General features: G+C 34.1%; 3 protein-coding genes across 10 annotated transcripts; all 3 read left to right on the forward strand.

Moving 5' to 3' along the window:
* The first annotated feature begins 306 nt into the window (after positions 1-306).
* Positions 307-6320, forward strand: LOC107618089 (F-box/FBD/LRR-repeat protein At1g16930). Of its 3 annotated transcripts, none has more exons than XM_088498340.1 (6): positions 307-1074; positions 1160-1402; positions 1484-1633; positions 1716-5328; positions 5568-5717; positions 5820-6320. In XM_088498340.1, the coding sequence occupies exons 4-6, from the start codon at positions 4423-4425 to the stop codon at positions 6111-6113; spliced, it is 1350 nt and encodes a 449-aa protein (XP_088354466.1). In that variant the 5' UTR covers positions 307-1074; positions 1160-1402; positions 1484-1633; positions 1716-4422; the 3' UTR covers positions 6114-6320. The 3 variants fall into 3 exon arrangements, with proteins under 3 accessions (XP_088354466.1, XP_016175512.1, XP_088354467.1); XM_088498341.1 differs by having other exon boundaries at positions 636-1074; positions 1150-1402; XM_016320026.3 differs by having other exon boundaries at positions 307-1402.
* On the forward strand, positions 862-2012 carry LOC107618088 (putative F-box/FBD/LRR-repeat protein At5g56810). The gene is made up of 5 exons (XM_088498574.1): positions 862-1074; positions 1160-1204; positions 1262-1402; positions 1484-1633; positions 1716-2012. Exons 1-5 carry the CDS (start codon positions 862-864, stop codon positions 2010-2012), a joined length of 846 nt encoding a protein of 281 aa, XP_088354700.1.
* A 1097-nt stretch (positions 6321-7417) lies between the features above and the next one.
* On the forward strand, positions 7418-10884 carry LOC107619730 (putative FBD-associated F-box protein At5g56820). 6 transcript variants are annotated; one of them, XM_088498343.1, is made up of 5 exons: positions 7418-8706; positions 8825-8965; positions 9039-9727; positions 10072-10384; positions 10513-10884. In XM_088498343.1, the coding sequence occupies exons 1-3, from the start codon at positions 7795-7797 to the stop codon at positions 9324-9326; spliced, it is 1341 nt and encodes a 446-aa protein (XP_088354469.1). In that variant the 5' UTR covers positions 7418-7794; the 3' UTR covers positions 9327-9727; positions 10072-10384; positions 10513-10884. The 6 variants fall into 6 exon arrangements, with proteins under 6 accessions (XP_088354469.1, XP_020967231.1, XP_020967236.1 ...); XM_021111572.2 differs by having other exon boundaries at positions 9039-9346; positions 9477-10384; XM_021111577.2 differs by having other exon boundaries at positions 9039-9346; positions 10035-10384.
* Positions 10885-13726: the final 2842 nt, after the last annotated feature.

The raw sequence follows: 13726 nt of genomic DNA on the forward strand, positions 1-13726 counted from the left end.
GTGAGCCATTGGATAAAATTTCACACAAATTTCACACCATTAAAATCATCATTGATAACTATTTTGATGGCTACAAATCACAAAAGTTACTGACTCATATACTTGCCTTTGAATTTGTTTCACATCCCAAGCAAACTAGATGCAGATAATTTTTTAGGACTTTGCTGACAAATATTCCAAATGTCAACAGAGCAGATGATGTGTTAAAGAATGAAGATTTTTATTATTGTTAACGAACACTTTAACAATTGATGGGGACACGTGTCAGATCCAGGGTTTGTACTTAATATTTATCCCATTTTTTTGTTTCAAAAACAAATGTTTGACACACTTGAATAGTTGAATCCCACAATACCCTAGCCACTTCCTCTGCTGTCTCCCTCAGCCTCAAAATGGGGAAACGGCGGAAGCAAATGAAAGCAGCAGTTGATAGGGACCTTATCAGCAGGCTGCCGGATGAAATCCTGTGCAACATCCTCTCATTCCTTCCAACCAGAACGTCCGTGGCCACCAGCGTGCTCTCTCGCAGGTGGCGCTACCTCTGGAAGAAAGTCCATGTCTTGGACCTCAACGATGATTTCCTTTTCACCCCTGAACGTTCACATGATGAAGCAAAAGCCAAAAGGGCGCTTTCTTAATCTTCTCTATGAGTTTGAGCCGCTTCTGGCCCCCATCCGTAAGTTCCGCCTCTCTTGCTGGGTGGGTGGAAATTGGTATAGAGACCTTCTTGATTGGATTGATTACTTCATCAGAAACGTTAGTGAACTCTATTTCTCTCTGAGGACCGATGGGCGGATTTATAACTGGGATGCTTTCCTTTTATATAACAAGTCGCTCGTGTCGCTCGTTTTGGACGGTAATATGAATATTTTGCTGGATTATTCTGATCCCACTGCCAGTAAAACTATTTTCCCATCCCTCAAGAACCTAGAGCTGCATATCAACCATCTGAACCTCGATGTGCTTCTATCTGGTTGCCCAGTTCTTGAAACTCTTAACTTCAGGACTGATGACACTGATTTCGATTCTGAAGCAATCCACATGCCTCGTCCCTTGAAGAGTTTAACCTTTGAGGTCACTGATATTATTATTATTGTGATGTTATATGACCTTATCAAATGACTTAATCTCTGATTTTTAATTTACTAGCATTTTGCAGGAACAATATTCACATTACGAAAATGTGACACTTGAGCTTTTTGAGGTAAACACTCCATCTCTTTAATACCTACGTATCAGTTTATGGGGTTGTTACAAACAGATTTTGGTTTGTGATTATCCCAACATCAAGAAAGCATGTCTAGATATTTTTGTTAAGCCTAGGCATGTTGCTTGGGTTCCTAAGCTCCTTCGGGCACTTTGCAAAACAAAATTCTTGTGGCTGCAAGTTTCAACAATCGAGGTGATTTGCTTAACAAACGATGAATTTATTATGGTTTTAGTCATGTGTTGAAACTAATATCCAATGATCTTTTGCACGCAGTGCTTGATTCGTGCACCAGTTCTAAACCTTCCCGACTTTTGCAATTTGATTCAGCTGCAACTTGATTTTTATGGTTTCAACAGTACGCTTCTAATAGACTTGCTTCGCAATTGTCCTAAGCTTCAAACTCTAAAAATTTATACATCTGAGGTTTGGTTGATCCCATCACTTCAACTTTTTGTCTATTTGCAATTTGTTTGCGTCTTTGACTTGACTTGTTCCTTGTTTTCAGTTCATTGATGATCATTTGCGCAAGTCTTACCGAAACTCCCATAAACGCAATGATTGGACACAGCCACTTAGCGTTCCTAACTGTATTGTATCACACTTGAACACTGTTGAATATCGAGGATATCAAGACACTCCAGAGGAGCATGAATTTACTGCATATATTTTACAGAAAGGACTTGTTTTAAAGACAATGAGAATTCATGCTAAATATGATAACCTAGACTTAAAACGTCGACGTTACATGGCATTATCTGAAATACAAAGGGGTTCTAGCATGTGCCGACTTGAAGTACACTAACTGATCAGCATTTACCTTTGGTAAGGACTTTGTTGCTCTATCAGTTATTTGTTTTTTCGAATACCTGTCTTTCTAAATAGTTTGGTAGGAATGTATGATCTAAGGGGATTGGCAAACAGAACCAGTTCCATTCTTGATGGTTGGATTTGATAATGTTGAAGTATGTATGTATTTCCTTGTCTCTTTCTTGTATGTATGTAGAATTTCTGACATGCAAAGCCACCATCATTTTCAAGAAGCGAAAAAATGAACTTCCTGATACAGCCATGAAGCTCAAAGTCCAGTTTAAATACTAATGTCCTAGTACCATATGATTCATTAATTCTCTTGTTCATCATCCATAAGCCAAATCATCAGTATCATAAATGCAAAGTTGCACTCTAGCAGGGAATATATTCACACAATTTCACCAATGACCCAACCACATGTATTCTGAAAAAACATATGCAAATGCCTTCAGAATTCATAGAATTGGAAATTCTTTGTCCAAGCCTACTATATAAAATTTCCAAATTACCTTCCAATCTTCTTATTTCATTAGTCATTAACTTCATGTCCTGCACTTGCTTATCCAAAAGGCTAACAACATCCAAAAAGTATCTCCTCTCTGCATTCTGCAATGAATAATGAAAGGGGTGCTGACTTACAGTTGCATGCCCTTCATTTTGCCTTGCATCCAAAAAGTATTTCCTTGTCTTTTTCTTGATTTCTTCTATGGGAAAGCTGTCTAAACTTGTATTGTCTTGTATGATCCCTTGGGCTTGCAAAAGTAGGCACTTCAACCTATAGTCTAATTGCCTTTGAGACTTAGGGGAATTTCTTTTGATGAAAGACTTGGGGAAATTTGCTAATGATGCTCACCTTTAATTTTAAAGTTTAAATTTTAAATTCTAAATTTTATACTTTGAACAATAAATTTTAAATGTTATATTTTAAACTTTAAAATTTTGAATTTTAAATTTTAAATTTTAAGTTTTAAATTTTAAATTGTAAATCTGAGTTATTCATATAAAATAATAAATGAATAATAAATGAAGAGTTAAGATTTATTTAATTAATAAAGAGTGCAGCACTTATAAGATGAACATGCAAATTTAAGTACCATTTTAGTTATTATGGTTTTGGCCGACAATTCCCTAAAATTTTTTTGTCTTCAAAATCGCTGAATTTTGTTTTAGAACCATGTTTTCTCTATATTTTACAAAGAGGATTTGTTTTAAAGACAATGAGAATTCATGCTAAATATTATTAAGACAACGAGACATTATCTGAAATACAAAGGGCTCTAGGCCGAGTTGAAATAAACTAACTGATCAGCATTCACCTGTGATAAGGACTTTGTTTTTGTATGCTCTCGGCTCTCTGCTGAACTATATGCTTCTTTTGCATCAATGGTTACATGAATTATCAGTAATTGGAGGGTAGAATTTTTCAGCATAATATAGCAGACTGAATTTGGCATAGCTTTGATTTTTTAGTTGTCAAATGTGATGTGATTTGAGGATCTTCTAATGCTGGTCTGCAAATATTTAGTATCAATAAGATTATTAAAGTAGAAAAAACTTATAAAAGCATGCTTGTATAAATCCCTTGTAAAGATGCAAAGCTACTTTCGAAGGGCATTCAACACGGGCGCTAACTGCAGACGAGTTTTTATCTTTTCATTTTAAATAAAAATAAAACTGTTTTGCTAATTATAAAAATAAAATTCTCACATACACTTTTTTTCATATATCTACATTTTTATAGTATTTTTATTGTCTATGTTATTTTATAAAAAAATATTTGTATATAATTAATAAAATTTATTATTTTTATTAATATTCTAAAATTTCAAGTATTAAATTGTGAGTTTTAATTTTTAAATTTTAATAGTTAAAAGAATCCCCTAAAGCTTAAGTTGATTTTGGGATTTACCAAGAATCAAGAATCAAACTCTTGACCTTTTGGATCTAGAATTCTAATACCATATCATGATATCATTCATTCCAGAAGCTTATACTAATAAAAAAAGATAACACTAATGGTTATATCTCTAATATTCCTTAAACCTCTATTTGGCTCCCTATACTTTCTTAGTTAAAAATCAAAGTTTAGTTCAAAATGTTGGCTAATATTAATAAAAAGGATTTGTTCTTAGCATTTCTCTCTTGTAAAATCATTCTTTTTTTCCCCTAATATTTCATGCATCTAATTGTTTTTTTATGCGTGGGTATAATTGTAATTTTGTTTTTTGTTAACACCACTATGGCACTATTTCCCTTCCGGAAATGGTAGAGTAGCACTGTAGCATCAGCCACTTTTTTTTTTCTTTCTTAAACTCGTATTTAGTTAGTTACCGACCACACACTCCATCGTCACTCTCTGCTCAGCCCACCACCGTCATCGGCGACACTCCACAGCACCTAACATGGAGCCAGAAGACGACAAGTCAGAAACATCGACAAGCATCAGCACCCTACCGGACTCGATCCTCTGCCACATCCTCTCCTTCCTCCCAACCAGAACATCCATAGCCACCAGCGTCCTCTCCCGCAGGTGGCGCCACCTCTGGAAGCACCTCCATGTCCTCAACCTTGACGGTTACTCCTTTAACACCCCTGAACTTTCACGAGACCACGTAGAAGATCGCTTCGTTGATTTCGTCAACGAGGTTCTACACCAGGTTCAAGTTCGTCGCATCCAGAAGTTCCGCCTCGAGGGTGAGGTGCGAAATTACTCCTGTACCCTCTCATTTTGGATCGACGCCGTTACTTCCGAGCCTCACCTCCAAGAACTGTACCTCTCTCTTTGGAACACCAGTGGCTCCTTTTACACGTTACCTTACAGTGTTTTCTCTTGCCCCTCACTGGTCTCACTCGTCTTGAAAGGTGATATCATTGTTTCTTTTGATAATCTTAAATCTCTTCAGTTGCCATCTCTCAAGAACTTAGACTTGGAAATAATCTCTACTGAACTTGACAAGCTTTTATCCCTCTGCCCTGCGCTTGAAACTCTCAAGGTCTTTATATTCTTTAATTCCGGTGGCATTGATCCAAATGAAATCCACGTGCCTCGTTCTTTGAAGAGATTAACTCTCGAGAGCGAAGCTTGCGATTCGACGGTTGATCATCTTGAGATACACACGCCATCTCTTGAGTACCTTGATATTGCTTTAGTAGCTTGTTACTCGCAGATTTCGGTTAGGACTTATCCGAATCTGGTTGAAGCATGTCTGAATATTTGTTTTGATGATATGCATATTGATTGGATGCCCAAGCTTCTCAATGCAGTCTGCGGAACAAAATTTCTTGCCTTGCAAGCTTCAACAACCGCGGTAATGCTTAAGGAATGATGAAATTGATATCGTTGTGCTTAACTGCTTATGTGTTAAAACTAAGTCGACTACTCACATGAAGTTGTCTTTGTGTGAAGGCTATTGTTAAGAACTGTTAGACGGTTTGATCGTCCAACGGTTCTCAAACCGTCTAACGATTCTCAATTATCATCTTAACATGAAGGTATCTTCTTGTTAGTATCACCTAAAATTAATATCTTATTGAATTTTATGTGCAGTGTTTGATTTGTGTTCCATCTCTAGAGTTTCCCCAATTCTGCTGTTTGGTTAGGCTGCAAATTGGTTTTGAATTTTTCAACTCCAGAGTGCTAATAGACTTGCTTCACTGTTGTTGCAAGCTTGAAGCTCTCTTAATTCATGCATGTGAGGTATGATTACTTAATTAAATTCATTATTTTTGTTTTTTCTCTTCTCTAGCTGTTATTTGGTTGCATCCTTTGAGAAATCTTGTCCCTGTTTTCGCTTTTCAGTCGGTAAGTTACGGTTGCTTGTATGGGGAACCTGTTGAACCTAGCAGTTGGACACAACCGGTGAGTGTTCCAAGTTGTGTTGTATCACACCTGAGCATTATTGAGTTTAGAGATTATGAAGACTTGGAAGAGGAGCATGAATTCATTGCATATGTTATAGAAAGAGGACTTGTTTTGAAGACAGTAACAATTCATACTAGGACTTTTACTGATCAAGAGATAAAAGATCATATTCTCAAAAAATTGTCTGTTGTCCCAATTGGCTCAAGCATTTGCCAACTTAAACTTGAGTGAAGGTTCGGCAAAAGAAAATTATTTAGGAGTATAATCGTTGTTGTTGCATTAAGAATAGCATAATTTCCTCCTTTGATATATATTATTGTGCAGTGTAAAATATGTAAATAGCCATTCACAAGGATATTCTGTGAGTTGGAGAAATTTATTTTTTGGCTATGGAATCCATTAAATGGACTGAATATAGTTAGTTCTTTGACATTACAATTATGCAGTATTTGTTATATCAAAACTAGATTTGGCGTTACTCTTTTGTTGAAGAAAAATATGAGTGATTTGGCATTACTCTTTTGTTGGATATTTTGCGTTAATGGAATGGTTTAAAGACTTGTTCTTAGGGTGCGTTTTGTTTGATTTAAAATATACAAATACAAAGCAAAAGAAAATATTAAAAATAGTGAGAACTCATGTAAAAGTGATAATCGAAAACCATTAGATGATAATTTAGTCAAATTTATTAAATCATCTAACGGTTTTTGACTATCAACTTCACATAAAGACAATGCACGAGAGTTTTCACCATTAAAAATTCTATTTTATCCCGATCATTTTCTTCTCACCACTGTCACTATGATATCTCTCCATGTCCTCAGACGTTCGTATTCCTTTTTTCAATCTCTCCGTCTCTGAGTTTAATTTCATATACTACTATTCTTTTTCCCACTTCCATTTTCTTTTTCGAGTCTCCAACTTTGCTATTTCTCCTTTTCCACCTCCATGATTTTGATTCATCAACGCTTCAATCTTGCTTTTCTAGTTCTCTTTTGTGCTTCCAACTTACCAAAAAGAATGGCGCTTACAACCAACTATTTCTGGAACATCACCAATCTCATACACTGCAACGACAACATGCCAAAGTATGTTCATATGGCTCTATATGTAATCAAACCTTAAGTCAATATAGGATGTTTGTGCACCAGGCTATTTTTTTTTACCGTAAAAGTACTAATAAATTGAATCATAATTCTCTCTCTCTTCTGGTGGTTGGTACCTAATAATTTCTTTATTTCAAGCATCTTAATTGAATCATAGGAATTATGATGCACAAATATTATTTTGAATCTCTCTCGCTCTCCTTTTTCCCTTTTGTTTTTCTGGCCTCATATTGTAGTAAGAGTTTAGGAGATAGTGTTGTATAGGTTCATCCTGTCATCTGATGATTAGTTGTTAGTTGTATAGTGAAGGAAATTTTTGTTAAGACGATATTCGTCATAGTTAACTGTTGTATAGCTATCATAACATTTGTTCCCTCCAAATTTTATATTCTTTTATGTTTGTGTAAATCTTTTCTATTTTAGATCTTTTACATTTTTATGTTTTTCATTGAAAATACTTTTTTTTTAACTATGATTTTGTTAAATTATTTATCACCATTAGATGTAATTATAAACTCAACTTGTGTCTATTAAATTTATCATATTCTTTTTATACACAAATCAACTAAGAAAGTAAGAGACCGAATCAACCATTGAAGGTGTATGAGGCCTTACCGTGTTAGCTGAACAATTGCAAGTCAACGACATGAACATCGACCAATTCAATTTCAAAATCTTACTATATCAGTTGATTTCGTCTAAGACAATAAGATCTGAACAAAGAACGGACAGCATCTTTCTATGCCTAACCTGTATGAAGCTTTCCGAAGAAGTAAAGTTATTTTGAACCTCCGGAGCAACTGGAAATGGAAGAAGAAGAAGAAGAAGAAGACAATCTAGAAACAGCAACAACCATTAATATGGATATGATAAGCACCATGCCGGACTCGCTTCTCTGCTACATCCTTTCGTTCCTCCCAACCAGAGATTCTGTTGCCACTAGCATCCTCTCTCGCCGGTGGCGCCACCTTTGGAAAGAGCTTCAAGTATTGGACCTCGATGATGGTCCCTTTTGCACCCCTGAACGTTCAGCAGAGGAAATGGATGAGTGTTTTATTGCTTTCATCAATGCGGCTCTATCCCGGTTTCCCCACATCAAGAAGTTTCGCCTCTCCTGTGAGGTACTTTGCGAGGATGACTTTAGATCTTATATCAATGCTGTCACTGGACCCTACCTTCAAGAACTGTTTGTCTCTCAGATGTATTCTCTTGAGAATTATGGAGTCCCTTGTGGAATTTTCACCTGCCCTTCACTTGTGTCCCTCTGTTTAAAAGGTTATATTTCCATCGAAGATGAAGATCTTCAATCTGTTCATTTGCCATCCCTCAAGAACCTAGAGTTGGATGTCAAATACGTGAATGCAGACAAGATTTTAGGTTGCTGTCCTGTTCTTGAAACTCTTAAGCTCACCCTGGATCGGGTTGAATTTCCTACAGTCCGTGTGCCTATTAGTACATTGAAGAGATTAACTTTTCAAGACGACTATCATGGCGAAGTTGTTGAGCATTTGGAGATAGAGACCCCATCTCTTGAGTACCTTCATGTCTCGTTATGGGGTCGTTACCTCCGGTTTTCGGTTACTGATTTTCCAAACATGGTGGAAGCACATCTTGATATTTGGAGTCATCAAGAGGATGAGCATATTGGTTGGATACCCGAGCTTCTCAAAGCAGTCTGCAAAACAAAATTACTAAGGTTGGGATCTTCAATAACCGGGGTAATGTGGCTAAGTAGATGCAGCTTATTATGATTAGTATCATTATTCAGATTTCACCCTGGATTTATTGTTATAGCGTTGTTAAATTATGATATCTTGTTACATTTTTTACACACAGAGCTTGCTTTGTGCTCCACCTATAGACTTTCCCAAATTTGGTTGTTTGCTTCATTTGCAACTTCGTTTTGGATCTTTCAAATCTAGATTCCTACTAGACTTGCTTCATTGTTGTCATAAACTTCAAGTTCTCATTATTCAGGTATGATTTTCAACCTTATAGTCTATTTGTAATTTGCTTGCATCCTTTGAGCATAGTTGTTCCTTCTTGTCAGAATGAACTTCATGGTCATGGTCCTCCCTTGAACCAGAAATCAATGTTACAGCCAACCAGTGTTCCTAATTGTGTTACATCACACTTGAACACTTTTGAATTTGGAGGATATGAAGACTCTCTAGAAGAGCATGCTTTTGTTGCATATATTCTACAAAATGGCCTTGTTTTAATGAGAATGATGATTCATACTTATACCAGTTATGGGGAAAAGATCAAAGATCATATTTTCAAGGAATTGTCTATAGTACCGAGGGGCTCCAACAAATGCCAACTTACAGTTGACTGACTAATCAGTATATGCTGATGGTACAGACTCTGACCTTTGCTTTCTGTAGAACTTTATGTTTTCTTGTGGTGTGCCTAATAAACTGTGAACACTAAATCTCTTTTAAAATTTCATGTTTCATTGTTCACCTGAATCCTCAACTACTTGAAGCTTTTCAATATGTCTACATTCAATAGGCTACACCAAACCCCACCATTGCTCCCGCAATGCAATGTGTAGTAGATACTGGCCAACCATAGTATGATGCAATCTGCATTGCACAAAACCATAAAATAAATACCTATTCAACTAGTGGAAGTGGAGAAGACGAATAAGTGTGCCACATTAGTTCAGCGAAGCAAGGGAGTGCCACATCATCACTGTGTCTGCCGACTCAGCATCGGAAAGGGATCTAGAGATCAGTATGGTGCCTAAAGCTCAATTTTGACAATCACTATAATAAAATTAGAATATGAGAAACCAAATTAATAAAAGTGATAAATTTCATGAAAATTTATTGCAATATTCTTACTAGTTACTGCTCATGCGTTGGATATGCTAATTTCGAGTTGTTTGAATGGATATTGAATTGTGCTTCCCTTGAATCCCTTGTTTTAAGACGTTTTATTTCTTTATATTATATTCCAAATGTCCATTTGCCATCCCTCAAGAACCTAGAGTTGGATATATCATTTGTTAACCTCGATGACATTTTATCTGATTGTCCAGTTCTTGAAAATCTGAAGCTCACTGTACTTATTTCCAGTTGAAGATATTGACAAACCTTTTATCCATATGCCTCATTCCTTGAAGAGTTTAACCTTTAAAGAGAATCATCGTCATCCTATCCTGCTGGGGTTTAATGATACTGAGCATCTTGAGATAGACACCCCATTTCTTGAATATCTGAATATCAATTTATGCACTTTTGCTTACGGGTAACGCTTGGCAATTTTCCCAATATGTTAGAAGCTCACGTTGATATTGATCAAGAAGATAAGACTGTTGGTTGGGTACTTGAGCTTCTCCAGGCACTCAGAAAAACAAAATTGTTGGCCTTGAAACTTTCCACTACAGTGGTAATATTCTTCTGGCAATTCCGTTGTCCATTGAACATAATGTTTGATGTAACTTTTTATTCCAATTTTGATGAATTATGTTATGTTTCAAGTGTTATATTTACTATCTTGTTATCTTCTGTATACAGTGCTTGCTTCGTACTCCAGCTGCGACTTTGGATTTTCCAGAATTTTCTTGTTTACGTAATTTAGACCTTGAAATTCCACATGTTGACTCGGAATTGCTGATAAAATTGCTTCATAACTGTCCTATGCTCAAAGTTCTTTCAATTTGTAGATTGAAGGTATGAGCACTTTTCAAGTTATTTGTGAAAAACTGCATCTCTGGTCCATTTTATGTGCACCTAGGTTCCTCAAATATCAACATCTCAATAGAAAATCACTCTTTCAGCTGTTATGTAAGAAAAGTAGAAAACACATAGCATTTTTTATGTTTATTAATTGAGTATTGATGTTAGCCTTAAACTTGATGGATTAAAGGAAACAGAGGGGTTGTTGTTTAATGTTTTTCATTTTTTTTATCTTATCATCTTTGTTGCCATATAAAATATTCAATATAAGGCCAATATCATGGTTTGCCAAAAGTGTACATCTAACTGAGTTGAATTTAGGTAATGGTTGAAGGAAGAATTTTATATTACAATTGACTAGGCTTTTGCCAATCGTGTTTGTTGCCTTTGTAATGGAGATACTTCTGATATGATTTGAAGGCCATTTTAAAATTTTAATTGCCTGGGTAGCAGCCCTTTTGCTTTAGTGGAAATATTTGAAGACTCTAGTCTTGAGTGATTGCTTTGCAATGTCATCATGTTTTTGAGGTTAGAAGAATGTTGTCTGCACATATGCTTTAATTTGACTGAGGAGATATTATGAAGATTTATCATATGAATATGTATTTTTCCTCTTGTTATATAAATAAGTTTTTGGTCGTGCTACTCAATCAAAATAGTTCTCTCCTTTACTGGTTTTCAATCTATTTTTGCCTTCTCGGTGTTTTGAATACAATAGGTCAAAGTTGTTGAAGTTGTCTTGTTTTCTCCCTTTGAAGATTGATCTTCCAATTTTATTTGCCACTCCATGTCTACTTCTGAGCAATATCTGCTAGGTACGTTCATATATATACTACTAATAATTGTACAAAGCTCTAAGCTGGTTGCTATATACAAAGTGATTAACGATGTTACAAGGATAAGTATAGTTGCTTGTTTTGACCGAAATGATAGTTAAATAGTTAAATTTGATTTTCTGCTGTTGACCTATTCGATATCGTAATTATAATGATGTAAAAATGATTAAACCTTATAAAATCTATGTCTAGCCGTCTAGGTACATTATTCTTCAAGGACTCAAATGAAAAAAAATAGCTAAAAATTTTAACCTGCAGTAGCAGACCAGTAATCTGAGACATATACATGAATTTGACAAATGTTTTTCATATTTGGCAAAAGATCATTTTTGTCGTCAGCATTTTGCATGATTGTTTGCAGAGCCTTTAGATCTATGATGCACGGACATGACACTGACACGGGACACGACACGACACGGAACACGCCGACACGCGAATTTTAAAATCTTACATGACACGGAGATACGCATACATATAAAATATAAAGTATTTTTTAGATAAATCGTAATGATATTTTAATATTTTATTGATATTAAAATATAAATTAATTTTTTAAATTATTTTTAATGTCTTATTTTAATTATATCAAGTATTTAAAATATTTTTGTTTTAATAAATAATAATATATACTATATCTAAATTTATTTTAAAAATATATATTAAGAATAAGACCGTCCATTGACACGTGATGATATTTAAGTGTGTCCAAGTGTGTCTGGAGAAGAATTTTTTATTTTTTATTGAGACACGATTTGGATACAACAGACACGCGTGTCGGACGAGTGTCGGTGAGTATTGTGTCCGACACGCAGACACGGCAACTCAGCAAAGTGTCCAGTTTAAACATTTATCTCGTTTAAAAGGTATAATTTGTAGTAGTTTAGATAAGATCGGTTTATTTAATTTTTTTTTTAATTAGATTCGTAAAGTGAATAAATAAATCTTATTTTATAAAATATTTATAAATTAATAATAATACCTAAATAAGATAAAAATATGTAATAAATAAAAAATATAATTTATTATCGTCATTGTTATATTCTTTTTCTTTTTCTTCTCTATATCATTATTGTCTTTTTTTCTGTGGTTCTTTTTAATAATGTCGGCTTTTTCTTTTTTTGTTTATTTTTTTCTCCTAATATATTTAACGAAATTATTGAGCAAAAAAATTTTAGTACATAAAACAGAAATTTTTGTATATAATACCAAAATTTTTAAAAGACTATATGTCAAGAATATTAAAATTCAACTAACAAAATTAGTATAATGTAAAAATTTTGGTATATAACATAAAATTTTTTTAAGGACTACCTATTTAAAATATTGAAATCGAACTAACAAAAGGATCACATGTTTATAACACTAATTCACACAACCAAAAGATATATTTGCAACAAATTTTTTGTATTATATGCAAAAAAAAATTTGTTGAAAAAGGATAAAGAAAAAGAAAAGCGTGATGCATACATGCATTAGTTTTTTGTAAAATTTATGTCAACTTAATTAGACTTAATTATAAAAATATTTGTATGTGTAGTATTATAAAATAATAATTATACTAATTGAATGAAAATATGAAATTGAATTGAGAAATAGATTCAAAATGAAAATAAATCCTATCAACTTTTTTAATAATTGAGAGAATAAAATGTAATCTCTATTTTTTTTTAATTTTTTTTAGTCTCACTTATAAAATTAATAATAAGAGATTATATTTTACTTCCTCAATTATTCAAAAAAATCGAGAGAATCCATTCCCGATTCAAAATTAAATCCAATAAATAAAATTTACCAAAAATAAAATTCAGTCTAATTGGTAAGCACAATTTTGGTTGATTTTCAAATTTAGATTTAATCCAATTAGATGAGGTTTTATTTGAATTGATTCGAATTTAAACATCACCGGGGGTTGGGAGTTCATTTTTTTAGATATGCTAGGATTGTGTGTGTTATCCCTGCATATGGAAAATAAGGGTACTAGACATGGATATGGGACATCCTTTTCTAAAACATGGGAGAAGAAATCAAACTGTCCGATTTTTTTGTTAAAAAAATTTAGCCCAACCAATAGGACGGTCCAATTTGTGTTGGAGGGAGAATTTGAATTTTGGCAAGCTAATTAGACCGTCCGATTTTCATATAGGTTTAATTTTTTTTATTTTGCAAAAATCAAATCGAACCATCCGATTAATTATTATATATTTTATTTAAATTTG

This window comes from Arachis ipaensis, chromosome B9, assembly GCF_059453495.1.
Source record: "Arachis ipaensis isolate K30076 ecotype BB chromosome B9, ASM5945349v1, whole genome shotgun sequence".
Taxonomy (NCBI): Eukaryota; Viridiplantae; Streptophyta; class Magnoliopsida; order Fabales; family Fabaceae; genus Arachis; species Arachis ipaensis.

Coding starts and splice junctions, on each gene's coding strand:
- LOC107618088 (XM_088498574.1), top strand. CDS start 862: ATGAATATTTTGCTGGATTATTCTGATCCCACTGCCAGTAAAACTATT. Junction 1,205..1,261: donor TGACACTTGAGCTTTTTGAG/GTAAACACTCCA, acceptor TGTTACAAACAG/ATTTTGGTTTGTGATTATCC. Junction 1,403..1,483: donor TGCAAGTTTCAACAATCGAG/GTGATTTGCTTA, acceptor TTTTGCACGCAG/TGCTTGATTCGTGCACCAGT.
- LOC107619730 (XM_088498342.1), top strand. CDS start 7,795: ATGGAAGAAGAAGAAGAAGAAGAAGACAATCTAGAAACAGCAACAACC. Junction 8,707..8,824: donor TGGGATCTTCAATAACCGGG/GTAATGTGGCTA, acceptor TTTTACACACAG/AGCTTGCTTTGTGCTCCACC. Junction 8,966..9,038: donor TTCAAGTTCTCATTATTCAG/GTATGATTTTCA, acceptor CCTTCTTGTCAG/AATGAACTTCATGGTCATGG.
- LOC107618089 (XM_016320026.3), top strand. CDS start 4,423: ATGGAGCCAGAAGACGACAAGTCAGAAACATCGACAAGCATCAGCACC. Junction 5,329..5,567: donor TGCAAGCTTCAACAACCGCG/GTAATGCTTAAG, acceptor TTTTATGTGCAG/TGTTTGATTTGTGTTCCATC. Junction 5,718..5,819: donor TCTTAATTCATGCATGTGAG/GTATGATTACTT, acceptor TTCGCTTTTCAG/TCGGTAAGTTACGGTTGCTT.